The 19,354-nt window shown below is 45.3% G+C and overlaps 2 protein-coding genes across 4 annotated transcripts in view; one reads left to right on the top strand and one right to left on the bottom strand.

Annotated features, from left to right (window-relative positions):
* arhgef25a (Rho guanine nucleotide exchange factor (GEF) 25a) overlaps positions 1-15,006 on the top strand; it is a 42,262-nt gene extending 27,256 nt beyond the window's left edge. For 2 of the 3 annotated variants that reach the window (XM_069660282.1, XM_069660284.1), the window contains 15 exons: positions 1,881-2,188; positions 2,661-2,771; positions 5,896-6,014; positions 7,313-7,379; positions 7,731-7,834; positions 8,067-8,136; positions 9,431-9,520; positions 10,218-10,310; positions 10,725-10,775; positions 10,866-10,943; positions 11,051-11,242; positions 11,457-11,637; positions 11,908-12,137; positions 12,255-12,389; positions 13,221-15,006. In XM_069660282.1, the coding sequence (XP_069516383.1) occupies positions 1,881-2,188; positions 2,661-2,771; positions 5,896-6,014; positions 7,313-7,379; positions 7,731-7,834; positions 8,067-8,136; positions 9,431-9,520; positions 10,218-10,310; positions 10,725-10,775; positions 10,866-10,943; positions 11,051-11,242; positions 11,457-11,637; positions 11,908-12,137; positions 12,255-12,389; positions 13,221-13,346 (1,955 nt within the window). In that variant the 3' untranslated portion in view covers positions 13,347-15,006. The remainder of the gene's footprint in view (positions 1-1,880; positions 2,189-2,660; positions 2,772-5,895; positions 6,015-7,312; positions 7,380-7,730; positions 7,835-8,066; positions 8,137-9,430; positions 9,521-10,217; positions 10,311-10,724; positions 10,776-10,865; positions 10,944-11,050; positions 11,243-11,456; positions 11,638-11,907; positions 12,138-12,254; positions 12,390-13,220) is intronic. The other variant, XM_069660283.1, reaches the window with a different exon arrangement.
* A 950-nt stretch (positions 15,007-15,956) lies between these two features.
* On the bottom strand, positions 15,957-18,383 carry sp5l (Sp5 transcription factor-like). The gene is made up of 2 exons (XM_069660708.1): positions 18,213-18,383; positions 15,957-17,717 (listed from the first exon to the last, which is right to left on the bottom strand). Exons 1-2 carry the CDS (start codon positions 18,264-18,266, stop codon positions 16,674-16,676), a joined length of 1,098 nt encoding a protein of 365 aa, XP_069516809.1. The 5' UTR covers positions 18,267-18,383; the 3' UTR covers positions 15,957-16,673.
* Between the last annotated feature and the right edge of the window lie 971 nt (positions 18,384-19,354).

Below are 19,354 nucleotides of genomic sequence, written 5' to 3'. Positions count from 1 at the left end.
ACGCTGCACGTCGTAAATCTGTATGTTTGACAGAGCCACTGTGGCACAAAGACCCGGGGCTTTAAATCATCAAGCTGCACTTAACTGCTTCCAGGCGCACACATTGTCAGCCTCTCGTCCCTCCTCTCTCTCTGATAAGCTATCTCAGCTGATGTCTGGAGCTGCTTAGAAACACTGTTACTGGCCATGTCCCTGCACTGTGACCCCTGAACCACGGGCCTGCCTGACTGAACCTGATCAGGGAACTCTGGGAAACACAAACCTCCAGGCCTGGACCTGGTTAGAGGTCAGAGGAGCCGGGGTCGAGGTTATCACATGTGCTCAGCGTCATTTTCACTGCTGTTTCTCTTTAAGTCGTCTTTCTGTCCATGGATACATTCAGCGAGTGTTCAAAGTTTATTCCCTGCAGGGTCTCCGTAGCCGTCTCCCTTCTCGTGCCCCTCTTTTTTCCTTGTCTCTTCCCCCCACTATCCTGCGAGATCTCCTTACACTCTCCAGTCTTTCATGTGGATGGGGGCGGGAGGGGTGGAGGAGAGGATTTCAAGCACACACAAACATGCATGATGCTTGTAAAATGGCGAGACATGCGGTGGAAAGATACACAAGCAGAGAAATGCGAGTTATATGCACTAGCACAGATGTGGTTAGCCATTTGCTAAACGCTGTGACTGAGGTTTGTGCTCTGGAGAGTATAGGGGAGGCATTAACACAGCTAACGTCCTTAAAAGAACAAAGTGTGGAAATGCTAATGGTGGTTTTGGATTTATTCTGGCTGCGTGTTTGAGGCCAGCAAAATGAGCGTCACAGTGTCAGAATGGCTTCTGCAGTCTGGGCCTCACTGCTGAGTGAGCGCTGTGATAAGATCGTCCTCTGTGGCTCACATTAGGAACACTGAAATTAGGTCAGCGTTGTGTTCCTATAAACAAATGCACAACAAAGTCAGTCCATGCAAACTCTTTAAAAGTGTATTTACTTTGAAACTAATGTAAGTGCGTAAATTTACCCATTCAAAACCACCAGAGTCTAAGCAGGAGAGAGCGTTTCTCCATCTGTAAACAGAGTGCTGATCAAAAGGTCAGAGGTCAGCCACAGGCCGAGAAGATAAATGGGAGGCCAAACTGAGCTGCAATCGCACACAACAGATAAAACACTCCAACCACACAGTGCAGAGGAAGAGCTATCTCAGGCCTGAGGAAGGGTGGTGAGGGTTTGGGTGGATGAGGCAGGATGGGAATAGAGGACGAGACAGAAAAACAAACAGTCCCAAAGAAGGATCTTCCCTTCTACAAAGGATTAAAGTGGATGTCCGGTCCCAGCTCACCCCCCCCCCAGCTCACTTCCCATGTCCTCCTGACATCGCTGTGCAGCAGGCGGCCTGCACATTACACGTCGACCACCCTGGCTTCCTCTGTGCGCCTTACATCAGAGAGTGAGACGGTCATGTGATTGGCTGCTAATATAAAAATCATGGTCTGCTTGGTATGAACAGCACAGTGTGTCTTTTATGGTGCAGCTGCACAGCTGTGTTTGGAGAGGAAGGCTATTTTTACATCCACTCTTTGTTTTATTCTGCTCTTTACTTCTTCTTCTGTGTTATTGACACACATCTTGTCCTACATCACCTCTTAGTGACCAGCTCTGCTCCTCTTACCTAATCAGCAATCAGGAGTTTTTACTGCCTTAAAAACATCTTTTTGCGTGGCGTGGTTTTTCCAAAGATTAATGGATTCATTGACCAGGAAGTTCAGAACGTAGAGAGTCAGGATGTACTTTGCCCTTTGACCCATTAAACCCTAATTTATCAGTTGTCTTCCTCCACACTATCTTGTCCACAGATAACAGTCTGATCTCCCTTTTCTCAATCTGTCTCTTCTCTCCAGATTCATACTCGGCAGCAGGCAGCGAGGGCAGCATCTCCACCTCCGTGGCGTCCCTGCCGCCGCAGGCATCAGGCAGCTCGGCCCCGAGCTCCCCGGGCTCCAGGCGCTCCGTGAGCACCCTGAAGAAGTGGCTCACAAACCCCGTCCGCAAACTCAGCGCCGGGGCCACCGCCAAAGGGGAGCGTCAGGTGCGCAAACTCGATGGAAAGCCTCCGCCTCTGTCCTCACATAGCAATAGCCTGGAACTGGGCAGCCCCCCGAGGCCTGATGAGCCCTTCACCATCCTGCCTGTCACCCACAGAGAACTGGTGAGAAGTCAAACCATGAAGCGATCATGCATCTTTTATCAGGTCACATGCCATCACGTTTCTTTTTACACATTTAAAGTGAACCACCTCATAAGTAAAGTCAATTACTGGAATTATTCCCACATGAAGCCTTCTGATAAACTGGTTCTGGAGTAAACATGCAAAGCTGCAGCCTTATATAAATACCAGCCAAAGCCAACATCCTGACTGTGGCTTGTTTGTATTATATGTAGCTGAATAACATCAGCGGAGACACAGGTTTGATGTAGAGATGCACTAAGTATCATGACAGGTGGAGATGTTGTTATATAAGAGCAGCACTGCTGGCTCAGCCTGCAGGACCTGTGAATCATGTGCTCTCTGTGTCGCTGTGCACGAATGCATGAGCACTGCAACAACCATTCTCCTTGATGTTGATAATGTGTTATTGTAACACTGTGGTCATGTGTGTCTGTGTGTGTGTGTGTTGCAGGAGTGGAAAGATGGCCTGGCAAGCCCTGAGGACCTGTCACCTGCTACGCTACAGGCTCCCAGCCACATAACGGACTCTCTGATTGGCTGCACGTCACTGCCAAACACACAGGTCAGCCTGCAGGATTAACAATAAAACAGAATATGTGTCCGGCCTACATAAAGTAGTGAAATAATTGCCTGTGATGAGTTCAAATCGAGCCAGTTTACTGAGCTAGTCTCGGGGAGAAGTAGTGGAGTAGAGGACCCGCCTGGAGGGTCTGTTTCACCCTCCGGCAAGATCTGCAAATGACTAACACTGCTGCTCTACTATCACAGAAAACAACAAACTCACAGATGCACACAGCAGTACTTTATCCTCTAATCTCACACACGCCTGACCACACATGCTAAGATATATAAACCCACACATCTGGATATTAAGCGCGAACACACCGTTAGGGAGTCTTAATGAATACAAGGCTCTCTCCGAGCAGATCGATGCACCAGAGGACCAGAGGGCAGCGTTTGACAGCGACCTATGTGATGCATGACTCACATTCAAGATGTTACAAAAGAACACGCCCGGAGAGGAATAGGAAATAGCATGAAAACAGCAGATGTGATGAAAGATGACTCCACTTCTGCGAGCGGACAAAGAACGCTGTGTGCGCGCAGACGCTTTCATTTTTCCATTAAACACTTGGAGTTGGTCGCTCGTGGCAAAGGAGCGTCTCAAGTCTCAAGTGATCGGAGGGGTTCGTTTTTAGGAAGCGTGGCAGAAAATGAGTAATAGTGCATGAATCAGCAGTGCTTAAGCTTTATCAATACACAGTAAATCAATGATGATATCTGAGAGTCTCCTGCTGGTGAATCGACTCCAGAGCACTTAAATCCTAATTTCAGTCTCAACAACACATCAAAAGCCATTAATATGATTACATCAGAGGCATGACCTCAGTGCTTTGGTGTTTTTACTGCCAATCTTTGGAGGGAGAGGGAGAGAGAGGGGGAGAGGTAGAGAGATTAAATTATGTAGGTCAGTTATCTCAAAGCGGTGTGTTTTTGTCTCTTTACCCCACCTTCAACGTCCAGTGTTTGATGCATTGTTGTTTTCCCCCTCGTTCCTTCTCACAGATGTCTCTTGTTTTTGCGGCCGCAGCAGAAAAGTTTTTAATTGCATTGTTTCTTGGTCAATGGAAAACTTGTTGTGATTGTACGTGTCAGCAGTTAAACAAGAAGTGGGGACAAAGACGAAGCCAGAGCTGCAGATAACAATATTTATTCAATTGCTTCCCCAGAGGAACAGCTCGTACAGTCATATCGAGCAGCGGATGAAAAAGAAGCAACAAATAACTTGGGAACACTTTCTTAGTGGAACAGGAAAAGAAATGAGCGGCGCTGTTATTGTGACATCTCTTAGAAGCAGTCCCTCACTTTGTAACGCAGGTTTCAATGCTGTTAAATCGCAGCTCCAGCACTTGTAACCGTGTTCCTCCTTAGCACGGTGCCTTAGCTTTGATTTGTGCTGCACGTATAAGGATTTATGCGCCCTTTGAATCGTCTGCTCCATCTCATTAAAAAGTTAGAGAATTGATGATGCAGCTGCTGAAAATGTAGAAGCACAGAGGTGTAATATTTATGACTATAAAAGTCCCTGTTTTATCACTTTAATTCTGCTGATTTGCTGCATCCTGAGTAGTTTAGTTCCTTTCTTGATTGATGTATCTGTATCAAAAGCACAACCTCATCTTTTACTGAAACTGTTGTCCGTTTTTTTCCTGAGCGCCTGAGTAGAAAAACAAAACTCGCAGCAGAGGGAGACGAGGGGAATTTTTCCTGTGGGCTTTGCCACAGCACATCTGGAAGTGATCAGGGAGCCAGGGAGACCTGTCAGCCAGGCTGGAGCTCTCCTAGCGGGGCAGGACGAGCTAGGGTCTTTATGGAGCCTCTCTGTCTCTTCTTACACCGCTCTATCTCTCTGCTTCATGCTTTTCTCTCTCTCACACACACACATCAGTGTGACAGGGTAGAAAGCGCACAAGTTGTAGACGCCAAAAAGTTAATCATGGCGATGGCAGGTGAACAAGTTGAACCAGCCCAGAGGAGAAAAGGAGAAAGTTCTGTCCTTTCTTTCCGTTTGTTTATATGTCAGATCTATCCAATCTGTCTATTTATTTCTCCATCAGGCAGCCGCCTGCCAGGGGAGACTGAGGGATTAGACTTATGCCTGTGCTGTGTGTTTAAGGAGGGGAGGTCTGGCTTCACCGGGACAATGGGACTCAGGGATTTAGGTGAAGACAGACGGCTGCCTTTATACGTTTACACAGCCTGGGCAGAGTGAATGGCCTTTAAAGCACTAAAAATAGAGGGAAGACCTGTGTAAGTAGATACATTCATACAGAGAGGCTGTAGCGGGTTATTTTAAGGCCACACAAAGGTGATAAGTGTGCTTATTGTGAGGGAGAAGCAGGTAACACAAACATAAATATCGTGTGCACATGGGGAGCATGAATCCATCGAGCGAGCGTTGATTTAAGTCTTTGCACGCTTTGTTGCGGTTTGCACAATGACTCTATATTTGCCCCAGGATCCCCACAGGAAGTGATATCAATTCCAGGAAAAAGCATGAAAAGGAGGTCATGTATGTAACGCATGCACACAATCGATTAGATCAGAGTAACCTTGGGTTTTTCCTGCGTGCGTTTCTATTTGCAGCCAATAAGGCAGAACTGACGTACGTGTCCCTGCAGGGGTGAAAAAAAAACCCTCTGTGTGATGTATTAACACATGGCGTTGAATCCTCAGGTGGCAAAACAAGAAAATAACATTTATTAATTCACACATACATCAGAGCTGCGGTGCCATCGCCAGCGGGCGAGCAGTAATTGTGTTCGTCTTCCTCTGAGGCCAAAAGTCCATCAAGCATCTTCACGGTTTTATTCGTCGTCTCGTCTGAACTCTTTGTTTTTATCTTTACATCTCTTTCTCTCCGTCTGTCTGTGGCCGATGCATCATTAACGGTGACTATCTGAACCTGATCTTCTTATCATTCAATCTCTGTTCCTCCAGTCTCTCTGCTCGCCCTGGTCACCTTGGCAACCTGCATCATTATCATCGCCCTCTGCTCTTTATCTGCGCTTGCTTTACTTTGTGCCTGCCATGATCCACAACACTGGCACAGGGCCTTTGATAAACACTTTGTGTGTGTGTGTCTGTGTGTGTGTGTGTGTGTGTGTCTGTCTGTGTCTCCTCAGGACACTCAGTTCAGTGTTCTGCCTGATGACAGCGGCTCGCTGATGGACGACACCTCCAGCCAATGGTCGGCTGTGGCTGACACTGAGGAGGAGAGGAGGAGTGCCTTAGAGAAGAGCATGTATGTGTTTTATCAGAGTAAAGATCCACACTTATAGCAACATAATGCTGCTATATATTCTGTATTATGGAACAATTAAGTAAAACCACATGAGAGGGAGTGATGTTATACTGAATATGAGCACTGCTGTGATTCGGTCGTAGGCACGAGGCCAACTCGATTCAGAGGCACCAGCTTGATTAATGTTGACACACGGTCGGCTGTCATGTTAATTAACAGCATTCAGAACGTGTGGCTGAGGCAGAGTGATACACAGAGTGAAAACTCCCAGTGATGTTGTTCTCTATAACAGCACTCATGGAATGCCTCTTGTCCAATCAGTTGGTACTTGGTCGGAACTAACTGTTGTACAAACAACATTATATTTGAGGGTAGTTGTAGAGTGCAGCTGCCATCTAGGTGTGTTTGTTTAACGTGCCATATGTAACATCCTTATTTAGCATGTTAGCATGCTAATATTTGGAGTTATAAAGTATGGTCAAGTTTAGAAAAAGTGAGAGGGGGCAAGCTTGATTGTGGTAGCGGTAGCTTGTCGTGGCACATCCGGTAGCTGCCAGGACATGCCAGGGGAACTGCCAGTGTTATTAGTGCCAGTAGTACTACAGAATTGTGGTAGCTACCAGAACAAAAAAATAGCACTAATAATAGTCTGGTAGCCACCATAACTGCCGTGCCAGGTCCCGGGCAGGTCGCGGTAGCTACTGACAGTTTCCCTGCCAGGTCCTGGCAGCCACCAGCCTGGCAGGTTGTGGCAGGTCACGATAGTTAACGGATGTGCGAGGGCAAGCTACGGTATGACAATTGAGCTTGCCCTTGTTGGAAAAAGTTTCCAGAGGAATTTCCCTGAATGAGATTTTTATTTTTTCAATTACATGCCTGTCTGTATTTACAGTCACACAGAAAGATAGATCTCATGGTCGTTATGAGCTGTTATCAAGTGACTAAAGGTCAATGCTGTCATGGAAACTGAGACATTTGCATGACATAAAGGAAAAAATTATTGGCTGATGAGGACTGTGAGGTGAAGTTAAAAGCTAGTCTGACATTAAGTTGGCGAGTTAAGATTATTTATGTAAATGATTGTTTCCTGGGCTGACCTTCAGGATACCGTAGGTTACACTTATTATCTAGATTTATTTCAGTGAAGTGTATTAGTTACCTAAAATATTACAGCATGTCTTTTCTGGAAAATGATAAGAAAGTTTGGACCAGTAAAATAAAGTTTCACAAAGATGTTGCAGCAGTAAATGTAATGTCATAACTCTAACACTAATCCCCCCTCGCTTGTATCTTCACAGGTATGTTCTGAAGGAGCTTATAGAGACAGAGAAGCACTACGTGGTAGACCTGGGGCTCATAGTGGAGGTAAAACTGCCTGCTATAAACACACAATCTGCACCGACAGAGACTTAGTCATCCTCCCAGTCTGTCAGACAGAGCCCTAAATCCTCATCATCACTTTCTCGTCTCTCCTCCTTCCTCTGCGCTGCCTCCATCACAGCGTCTCCACTCTTAAGCAGATTGTGTGAAATATTAGTTTGAAGAGTCTTATGTTGCAATGCGATCCGTCTCCTGACGCCTTAAATAGCTGTAAAAAAATTGGTTCAGAAGACTTTTTCCCATCTTAAAGTTAGTGAAAGCGAAATGCTATCCGGTGTGCGATTGTTGCTGTGTGTTTTTGTTGGTGTGAACTGCAGCTCTGTCGTTTCCTTGCAGGGCTACATGGGCACAATGAGCTCCAAAGGCATACCGGAGGACATGAAGGGAAAAGACAAGATTGTTTTTGGGAACATTCACCAAATATTTGACTGGCACAGAGAGTGAGTCCTTGATTTTTAAACGCGTTTGATTCCCACAAGTGGAAAATTGTGCGTTTGCTCGAGCATTCAAAGAAGAAGACAAGCGGTGATTTGCAGAGTATTGTGTTTGTGGCTGAGCGGAGAACAAAGGAACAAAAGGTCAGAGGACAAATCTGACCTTCCGTTATGGGGATGATTGTGTGTGTGCTTGCCTGTGTGTGTGTGTGTGTGTGTGTGTGTTTTCTCTCTATAGCTACTTCCTGGGAGAGCTGGAGAAGTGTTTGGCAGAGCCCGAGAGGCTGGCTCAGCTCTTCATTAAACATGTGAGTATGACACAAACACACACACACACACACACACACACAGGTCTGGGTCTGCTTCCTTGTGCTGTTTGGCGTGAGTGTAAATAGAGCAAAGAAAACACGCCAAGCTCCTGTTTATCCTACACCGAACCTCTCTCCTTCTCTCTCAGCTGCCAGCGTCTCTCCTTCCACTTCCTTGTTACTGATACGTCTGTGTTTTTACAACAGTGCACACGGCAAACGCACACACACACGAACGACACACTGGCCAATTTCCAGTCTGGGCCGGACTGGTCAGGAAACACCAGGGAAAAAACAGGCAGAAAAGACAACAAGAATAAGAGGAGCAATAACAAAGCCTCAGGTCAGGCTCTTTGATATGAAGGCTTTTCTTCGGCCCAAACAGCGACCTACTTCTTTCCACGTAACACGGCTAAAGACTGAAACAAAGATGCAGCTGGTAACGGGTCACAAGGCTTATAAAGGGAGCAAAATTAGATTTATGTACATTGGTTAAGTGGTGGCACATGCAGACAGGGCTGGCATGATGAGTAATTTGACCAACCTCTCTTTGCTTCTTGTCTCAAGTTAAAAGTCTCCTTTCTGCTATAGTCACCGTCTCTTCCTCTGCAGCTCTTTTAACAGTTTAATAACGCTCAGCCCGCTGCATAATCAACTTAAAAGCCTGCAGGGGGAATAAAGAAACTTGTAACTAAATCTAAGCACGGTGTCAAACTGTTTCACAGGCTGGAAACACGGCCCTAATGAAAAGCAGAATCTGCTTTTAACAAGAGCTGTGTCACTGATATGCAACGTGTGTGCTCTCTTACATGCAACATATACACAGACTCTGTGCACTGTTCACTCCTTTAGCCTTCACGTTCAGCCGTCCTCTGCAGGGACACATGATGTCCATATTCAGGCGGAGCCGCTCGCCGGTCTCCAGGTTACAGGACCATGCAGCCTGTTGCTAGGTACAGCTTTATATGCAGGCTCTAAAAGGGCTCTGGTTACACTGAGGGTAACCTGGGTAAATTATACATCACCTGATGCTCATCTACATGTAACTCCATTAGCGCTCAGACCGCCACATCTGCCAATTAGTCACAGTAGAGTGGGCGCTAACCAGACAGTTGGCTTCAAAGAAGACAAATCTTTATTACCTTGCTCACATCGTGTTGTTGTTGTTAAATGTTTTTGCCCACTTTTATGGGCTTTTTTCATTTAAAGTCTTGATTTAGTTTTTACTCTGTGGCTCATTTCAGTTGCAACCGAATGTGTTTTTAATGAGATGTTTGTTTGTTTTGTTGTGCAGGAGAGGCGTCTGCATATGTATGTTGTGTACTGTCAGAACAAGCCCAAGTCAGAGCATATCGTCTCAGAGTATATTGAGACTTACTTTGAGGTGAGTAGCTTTTATTACATACTTAAATATTAGGTCTACATATTGTTTTTTAATAGATGACTTGGGGATTATTCATTTTTATTACACGGCTGTGTTAAATCCTTAATTCTGATTGGTTAATCACAGCATTCCGAGATCTGCTATTTCTTGATAACAGACCGTCGCTATGAAGAACAGACTGTTGCTAGGAATTTGGCTCTTATCACACAATCCGGAGGATTAACTGTAATCATATCAATCCACCGAAAGAAGTCCAGTAAATTTGACATCGGTTTAGAAGAAGACGGCACATGAAGTAAACATTAAATGGAGCACAGTAAAGATACGGTGGAGTTTAAAGACGGTGAATGTCAACAGACTCTGACAGTGAGGAGACAGAAAACCACTTGTACATATAAACATTATCATTATTGATTGACTTTTTGATTCTGGACTCTTGCATACGCATGTATCACCATAAGCCATTTAGTATTCATGAAAACTAACACTTCCTATACTACACACATGCATTATACATGGCCATGTGGCTGTATTTGTAGCTGCCATATATAATTCAGATTGACAGTAAACACACCACAAATAGACAAACGGAATAACGCCTGTCCGAGGAGTTATACTGGCCTTTAGCTGCTGTGTTTCGTGCTGTCGCTGTCATGTTAACTGCTTGTCGTGTTGTTGTGTCCGTCCTCGCTGTCAGGAGTTGCGGCAGCAGCTGGGCCACAGACTGCAGCTCAACGACCTGCTCATCAAACCCGTCCAGAGGATCATGAAGTACCAGCTGCTGCTCAAGGTGAAAGGCAGAGCACTGCTGTGCTGTTGACACACACTAACACCTCTACACACACTCTTTTTTGAAATTCACTGAGCAGCTGTCTGACACACAGCAGGGTCAGACACAGGATTGTAAACATGTGTGCACACAAACACATACACACAGGACATTATATAGTCGGATCAGGCTACTTTCCAGCCAGAGAGGAAGAGGCAGATTGCATAATTCAAACAATCGTACATAATAGTCTTTGAAGAGGATCGTAAAACGACATCCCTGGTATAAAACTTTGCCTAAATATAAAACTTTGCCCTCTGGCGTTCTAATGAAAGCTGGGATCAGCCCCCATAAATACTCCTCCAGATGTCCTCACATTACTCTGAGCTGTAAACCTGGAACGCTCTGGTGACCATGCTGTGTTTATTTGGGCAGGACTTCTTTAAGTATTACACCAAAGCTGGGATGGACACGGAGGAGCTGGAGGTGGGTATCCTCATTCAAAATATAACCCTTAAGTGATCTTTTGCTAACAAGCTTACTTGATAACGACCTTCTTCTTTGTCAATCAAACAGAAAGCGGTGGAAGTGATGTGCTTTGTGCCAAAACGTTGCAATGACATGATGAATGTGGGCAGACTACAAGGCTTCGAGGTACGTCTTAAAGTCGTCTAAACATCTCTCATGCCAACTGGTCACCCCTTGAAACCACACGGTAACCTCTTCCTCTGTTGTTGTGTTTACCTTCATTGTTGTACCAGGGGAAGATCACAGCACAGGGCAAACTGCTCCAGCAAGACACCTTCACCGTCACCGAGCAGGACAGCAGCTTCCTGTCTCGAGCCAAGGAGAGGCGGGTCTTCCTGTTTGAGCAGCTGGTCATCTTCAGCGAGCCAATCGACAGGAAGAAAGGCTTCTCCATCCCAGGATACATCTTTAAGAACAGCATCAAGGTGGGCACAAAGTTTCAGTTTAGAAATGAGAACAGATAAGTCCCAGGTTAGGAGTTACACAACAGATTCATAACAACATCACCACACTAATTCTTGCCTAAACCAGCACACGTTACATAATCCCACAGCAGGGACTTTTTAGAGGCTTGCATGTGTTGGTTAAGTATTTAACTGTGACTCCTCACAGATGCTAATCAGATGTGATGTGTTCCAGGTGAGCTGCCTCGGGGTGGAGCCCAGCGTGGAGGGCGATGAAGGCCGCTTTGTGCTGACATCACGCAACCCTGACGGGAGCGTGGTGCGCTTCCAGTTGCTGGCGTCCTCCCCTGAGATCTGCAGGGCCTGGGTCAATGATGTCGTTCAGATCTTGGAGTCGCAGCGCAACTTCCTCAATGGTGAGTCCCAGCTGAGCAGATCGATAAATTGTACTGCCACTTGGCATGTTTTCCATTTATTGACCGTGCTCTCGTAAGAAAAGAAGCTGAATCAGAGGGAGTCGAGAAGAGTTGTTCTTCCATTGAAGCCCATTTATGTCAAAAAAAGTTCCTTATAGATTTCTTATAAATGCTAAATAGGGGTTTAGAGTCAGTGTTACTCGTGTCAGTGCTCCGTTAAACATTAAGAATAGCGTGCTGAGCTTTGTAACAACTGTCTTTGTGCTTCAGCCTTACAGTCTCCCATCGAGTACCAGCGGCGAGAGAGCAAGTCTAATAGCCTGGGCCGCTGCATGAGGCCCCCTCTGTCTGCAGCCAGCGCCCTCCGGCCCCACTCCTCCGCCTCCATCGACCGTCACAAGCTGCCCTCCCTTCACTCTCACAACATCTCCTTACCCACGCTCTACCTGCCCAGCCAAGGCCAGAGCCAAGGACCCAGCGAGATGTACTCACAGCGGGACGTAAGTTTCTCTCCTTCTCTTTGTCACACCCATGGTGGAGTAACAAAAACAACAAATGGTTTTGTGTTGATGCCATGCGCTGTCAGTGAGTGACCTACCTGTTGTTTTCCTCTGCAGCCCACTCTGGTCCAGCCGTGCCCTGCTGACTCCCACACTGTTTCTCCTTCACACGTCCAACTGGGTTTCAGCGATCGGCCAAACTGTCAAGCTGTGTCAAATGGGCTGTACACTCCCTCCACGCAAAGTGCACAGGTATGAGATGAATGTCTATAAGTGGGGCATTAATGTTACATGTTTGCATGGAGCAGAACGTTTTGCTCCTCGTTTTTGTAGCAGTCATTATTTAACACCAGACTTCTGAGAGTTAATGACAAAACAATCCGCAGGAAGCGAACCACGGGAGGAATAATGAACCATTGTACAACGTCTGACAATAATTCCAATGTGCTCATTAATGTTCATTAAAAGATGAAAGACTTCAGTAAATGGGAACCTCTTATTTAGACAAACATACTGGGAAAGGATTTCTGGAGTCATTAGAAGAGTTATTTCTCCCCCTGCTGGATGGAAAAGGAATCGATAAACATCAGGATATTTCTTATAATTATAATGTTCGATGCACCCGCTGAAGTTAGTTGAACCCAACGAGGGAAACTCCATCAAATCTCTATGTTTTTCAAACATTTCAGGCCTGTCTTTCCAGATTTTTGAGTTTTACCATCTGGCCAGTCAAAAGTGGGGGGAGCTTCCTGTTGTTGTGCTCTACATTGCCATTAACTCGCCTCTTTCATCACTGAGCTTATTGTCCTCATTGAGATTGTGTGGACAGGCTAGATGATGTTATGTTCCACCTCTATCTGTTTACTCAGGCTGGATAGAGTTGGTACAGAACAAACAGGAAGCAGGCTGAGCCAGACAAAGATGCCTATCAAAGGCTGATAATGCTTCCCCTACTTGTGCAAGGGGGGGAGTGGATTTATAAAACTTAAGCCAGTGCCGATTTATTATAATGAAAGTGAAATTAAAGTTTTAGATAATTGAGTACAGTTTATGAGGCTGTGTTAATGTTCGCCTTTTCCCCAGCAGAGGGCAGGAGAGGGCTGCAGGAGGGGCCAGGCTGCTGATGCTGGGAGCCAGGCTCCGCTGTCGGGCCCCTCAGCCGGACGACGCCCTAGCAACCTGGCGCAGCTCGCCGAGGATGACCTATGAACTCTGACATCATGTGTCTCCTGGGTCAGGAGAGCAGAAGCTAAAGGAGGAGACTCTTGTCTCTTTATGCCAGGCGGGACTTTTACCTGGTTCAGTCAGGATTTCTGAGGGATAATGGGCTGCAACTATAAAGTGACTGTGCTCCTGTTTTTAGGGAGTGATTCAACAGAAGGTGACTAGCTGTGGCTACCTTCAGTGTACATGAACAGCACCCAGTGGGACGTTACTGGGTGAAAACACACAACGGACGCTCAGTGTTATGACTATATCTGCTTTTTACCTTTTTGAGAGTTTGTATACTTTACTCTTCTCTCTTTCAAAGGACGAGGGGGATCAGTTTTATGAAGAAATATCCATTCCTAATCGGGGCGGTCACTGGAGTTGCGTGTGTGCCTGAATGCATGTTTTTGTGGATGTGTGTGAGTGCATGAGAGTGTGCAAGGAGTGGCAGCGGCTCCTCTTGTACTCTCTGGTCATTTTTTTTTTTCTGATGCCCCATTGTGAAGACGAGTACAGCTACATGAACACATTTTGTCATTCCCCTGCTGACAACTGAGTTTGCTGTTGTTGTTAAGAGAGGAACGGGAAAAAGCAGAACACTTGATTTGAAGATGCCACGAGGACTTTGCTCACTCGAGCTGAGAGTGAAGAACTTTCTCTGAGAGCTCCTGTGTGCTCTCTTATTCTGTTTGACAGGCCCTCGTTTGATCTGGACAAAAAAGGCGTGATGGAGCCCCCTGGAGGTTCTCTGTGGGTATGACGTCACTTCAGAATACATTTTTTTTTCACTTTGGGCAACTCCAGAGGAGATTCGAGTGCAGACGGTGCATTCAGAGGGGCTGCTGTGCTGACCCAAAGTGTTGCATGCAACATCTCCTTGTTGATTGACTGTCACAATGCTACTGTACACAGATGATTTAAAGACATACGTCCTTCAAAGTGCATTGGTTTAAACTAATATAAATTGTTTTATAAGTCCACTGTTGTCATGTCAAGGCTGTGCACCGTTTCTATTATCTCTGTTAGCTTTGAATACTGTACAGTGCGAACCATAAAGGTGATCATGTTTCCACGTGTAAGATGAAGAAGGACCCTTGTATGCCAAGAAATGTAACCGCTAATGAAGGATGAAATGTTGCTGTTCAACAGAGTGAAGCTGACGAATCTGCATGCTCCCTCTTCTTCAGACAACAGTGCCAAAAACAGCAGCTCAACACACAACAAACACGCTCTTACTTTATTGCTCACTTTTCCTCTACTCTAACGCAACAAGCATCATGTTACCACATTACAAATAACGCCTAAGTGACAAAAAGAGGAGAAAATGGGAGGAAATTCTTCTTTAAGGCCAGTAGAGGTCCTCGCCAGGCTTTCACCTCCAGTTTAGTTTGATCATACAGCTTCACCAAAGATCAATAGGCTTCAAATTTCAGTGCTTGCAGTGAAGCAAAAGCTGCTCGATAATCTGTCCAAAAAAAAAAAATCCATGTGCAGTAAATCTGACCTGGTGTGTTTTCATGGGAATAACTGATTGGGGGGGTTTACACTAACACAATAAAACCACTACAGGGAACCAAAGGAAGGACATAAAGCCAAGAGAGAGTTGGTTGATGCCATGTTTGACTGAGTAGAATCTGTTGTATTATATTAAATAAAAAAAGTGTCTTTTTGAAACGGAGTGCCGTGTTTCTCTTCCTCTGCATGATCTCTCTGTATGCCTTTGATTTCTGCACACGCTCACCGCTTCTTTATTGCTTTTTTTTTATGAATGAAGTTCTTTAGAATCACTTTTTTTCTGTTAGCCGTCTGCATTCATTAATTTAACTCATAGTGTATTCAAATCATTATTTTTGATGTAGTCTTAGGTCCTCAGACTCCGCTTTGGGTCCTTCTGATAAAGACAAAGGCAGAGCATACTTCTCGCTTCGGCCTCCCCCCCTTTGGAGAAAGTTCAAACAGGATTAAAAACAAAGAGAAGAAACCCCTGGATGAGCAGACATCTGGTTGGCTGGCCTCTGAATAAAGCCCCATTCTGGGCAGTAAAGCAGAGCCGATCGTAACACGGCTGTGATATATGGAGGGTCGGGTAGGAGAGGGTGGGGGGGAGAGGGGGTATTAACTTTCACAAGGGTGCAAAATCAAAGGGAGTTCCTGTCACCACTGAGGGGGTCTCGACAACAGGGGTCCCATTCACAGGGAATTCCTCTCCAGTGCCCTCTGTTGCATCTGTTGACTCAATCTTCTCCATTGAGAGAAAGAAAACAGCCATTAAAGCCACATGACTGTGAACTTGATTGCAGCAGGCGAGACAAACAGCCCCGTCAATGGATGGAGTATTTACTCTGAGGTGTGAAAATCTTTGAACGGCCCACCATGTTAGGGCTTTTTGAGGAGCTTCTTCCTTCACACCCGCAGAACAATGAGGAGCATTTGTGTTCTGAATGCAGTCGGATTATCATTTAAATCTAATGTTAGATCTATAGGAGCCCCGGGGCAGCACGCATTCACACTCTTACTGACTCCCGCTGTCACGCATACATTTTAACTTCACAATAAAATGTAAGAAAATAACATCATGAGAAACTGGGATCGTTTCAGCAAGGACAATGTTTATTAAAATCGACATGCGGCCAATAAAACTGTTGATATTTATACATAATTTACAAAGAACATTTAAAGTGTTTGATTATCTTCAGCTTGAATGTCGCTTCACTTTGCAGCTTATAAGCGGACGAGATAAATCTGCAGATCAAAGACTCGTGTTTCAAACAACGATCTCTACCTTGATGAGGACAATTTAGTTTCTGGATCAAAAAGTGAACGTTAAATCCACTCTGAAGAAATTAGTATTTTTATACAGCAACCCTCAGCTGTAGTAAGGCATACATTTATTTTAAACATTATGATGGTATTCACAACAGATTCACGTAAACCTCGTGGAACTTTGCTCGATAGCATCGATAAATTATTTACAAAATGAGCCCTGAAAAGTTTTAGATTTTCACATCAGTTAAAATTAAAACAAATCTTGAAATCGGTTTTGTTTCAGGTGTTTGTGTAGCAGGTTGAAAAGGACTGGATTTGGTCAAACTCACACAATATCACTGAAACTGTTTCCTGTAAAGGTGCCTTGCCTCAAACAGCACACAATAACTTTATTTAAAAATTGTCTCTTAATATATTTTATGGTTCTACTTGAAGTCAAAATTCTGAAACAGAACATGTTCGGGCAGCTGGATGCTTCCCCACTAGTGCAAACTATGGCAGTAAGTGTCAAACACACAGTCTGTTCATTGATTATTATAATGAATGGTTGACACAGAGACGTTACTCTCTCTTGATGTTGGCGAGCAGAGGGTCCGTGCTCTGCGACGGCTGCCCCGACCGGCTCTTCCTGGTCTGGTGGGTCTTGACGTGTTTGGAGAGGTGGTCGCTCCTCATGAACCTCTTCCCGCACTGCTGGCACCCGAAGCGCTTCTCCCCAGTGTGTGTGCGCAGGTGCCGCTGCAGCTCGTCGGAACGGGTGAAGCTCTTACCGCAGAAGAGCCAGTTACAAATGAAGGGCCTCTCCCCGGCGTGCCACCGCAGATGCGCCTTGAGGTGCGAGGTCTTCTTGTACACTTTGCCGCACTCCGGGATGTGGCAGATGTGGAGTCTCTTCTTTCCGAACTCTAACCCCCCGCCGTTGGCCTGGCAGTTGGGGCACTTGCAGCGGCGGCAGCGACGGGTGGAGCTCAGCAAGCCCTTAGAGGTGCCCTGGAGAAGAGCGGCTATTTGAGGTTGGTGTCCCAAAACCAGCTGCCTGCCTAAGGAGAAGGGGTGGTTGGAAGGGGTGGCGTTAGTTTGGGGAAGGCTCCACCATTGCTGCCCTTCTTCAACGTGGCCTCCAGACAGGTGGTGCCTAGCGGAGGAGTTCTGCAGGAAGCTGGGGAAGTTTTGTCCCACACTGTTGTGCTGAGGGTAATAGGAAGGGTTTGCCTGCGGCTGAGAGGACAAAACTTTGACAGGGGAGAGTTCAAAGGAGTAGGAAGAGGGAGGCTCGGCCGGAGGAGTGAGAGGCAGCTCGTGGTGGTGGTGGTGATGATGGGGGTGATGATGATGGTGGTGACCCAGGCTGGACTGCATGTGTCCTGGGAACTGCACCTTGGGCACGGTGAAGGTCATCTGGTGTGTGCTGAGGGCAGAGCTGGGCGCCATCTCGTTGCTCCACAGCTGAAACATTCCCGATGTGGAGCTGACCGTGCTCTCGTAGGGGAACTGGGAGCCTTCTGAGCCCATCGTGCCTCCAACCTGCCAGGCCTGGCTACAGGTGGTGGCCAGGAAGGAGAGGGCGTTGGGTGCTCCCTCTGGAGAGGAGCTGGGCGTCCGGTCCTGTGTGGAGATACAAAAATACACATGAATACATGGATCAATTTCCAAATGTCAGTAAATTACATAAACATTTTCTTAATTAAATGTGTTTTATTTGTGAAGGATAAGTGTATAATTTTAAAGATACATGCTGCTATTTGGGGTATTGCACCAGAGTTAGCTTAAAGCTAATTCTCATCTGCAGCCCCTTTTAAAAGAGACATCCAAATACATTAATAAAATGGCATTAGGCATTTTTTTAATTCAACAGTTTATAATAATTTTCACATTTTAAATATTCAGTAACATTGCTCCTCATATTTTCTGTCTGTGTTGTCCCTTTTTATGTCGTCTCAATGTTTGAAAATGATTTGACCACTATAAAAAGTTACATTATTTTTATACAGATGAAGCACGTGAAGCATATTCATTCAGTCGTGTCTTTCAAAATCATAAAGACATTTTAAAAAAAACCGCGTGGGTTCCGTTAAGTAAGAATATATTTATGAAACAAACCTGTAGAAAGGTGTGCAAAAAGTTGTCAGTCCTTTGTATCGCCAGCGCAGCCATCTGTCCTCGCGCTCCTTCTTCACGCACCTGCAACTCAAACTGCGTCGAAAAGCGACGACACACAAACTCTGAAGTACAGCTCGGGGCGCTGGAGAAAAAGACGCTCACATTCACGTCCTCTCTGAGTCACACACTTTGGCAGAGTAGTGGGAAATCCAGCGTCATTCAAATGTCCCCCGGTCCGCGAGGTTATTGTTTTTAGTAAGCTAGCAGTCCAGATAACGAGGTGTTGAAGCAGCAGAGGGTCTGAAGTTAGCGGCAGAGCGGCGCGCGCTGTAAATCCTCGCGATCATCTCAAAGGCGCCTGAGCTGCATCTTCTCTTTATAGAGAGAAAAGATCCTCTCAACGGGGTCTCCAGTATGATGCACGAGAGCGAGTCAATAGAGAGGAGATGAGAGGGAGGAAGGAGGAGGGGGGCTGTTAGGTGAAGGGGTGGGCTACTGATAATTTCACTGAATTTCAACCAAATGCTGACCCTAAGAGCTGACTCCTCCTACAATTGTTCTAAAAAAAAAGATAAGAAGTCTCCTGTAAAGGCTCAATTTCTGTTTGAACTCCTCTGAACGTGCTGCGTTATGTTCCAACACCTTTAATTTTAACACACACAAGTTCATGATTTAAAAAAAAAGTGTTTAAGTGTTTCAGCTCATTTTAATATTTACATTTAGAAGCACATTTTGCACAAGAAAAAAAAAGCTTAGTCGGCTAAAAAGATCTAACATGAATGCAGCCGGCTTAGTCAAAATAGTTCTCACTCTGGGAGTATTTGCATAGTGCTTCAACTCCACTGTGGGAATTCATGTAAAGATAGTAAATACATGGAGTTTTATTTTTGGCAGCAGCTGTTAGCATTTTTTTAAATGAGAAAGTTGTGACACTATCATATCCATTCAACACATATTAAGAAAGGCATCTTTCAATATACTGTATATCCACCAACAACACATTTATATTTAAGCAGGGAAGCATTAAAGTGCATTTGTCATACATCTGTAATGATGTCAGCCCAAAAAGGTGAGTCAATTAGGTTCAGGTTTATTTATTTTATTTATTCATTTATTTTTTAAACTTTATTTGTATATATGAT

Source organism: Semicossyphus pulcher, unplaced genomic scaffold (assembly GCF_022749685.1).
Source record: "Semicossyphus pulcher isolate SPU_LCO1_2020_fin unplaced genomic scaffold, fSemPul1.0.p SCAF_13, whole genome shotgun sequence".
NCBI lineage: Eukaryota > Metazoa > Chordata > Actinopteri > Labriformes > Labridae > Semicossyphus > Semicossyphus pulcher.
The sequence above is the reverse complement of the archived record's forward strand: the minus strand, read 5'-3'. Positions and strand labels throughout refer to the sequence as shown.

Bases quoted from the DNA above. Each gene is read 5' to 3' on its own strand.
- sp5l (XM_069660708.1), bottom strand. From the start codon at position 18,266: ATGGCTGCGCTGGCGATACAAAGGACTGACAACTTTTTGCACACCTTT. The intron at 17,718-18,212 runs GTTTGTTTCATA...ATCTCCACACAG, and splicing joins TTTTGCACACCTTTCTACAG to GACCGGACGCCCAGCTCCTC.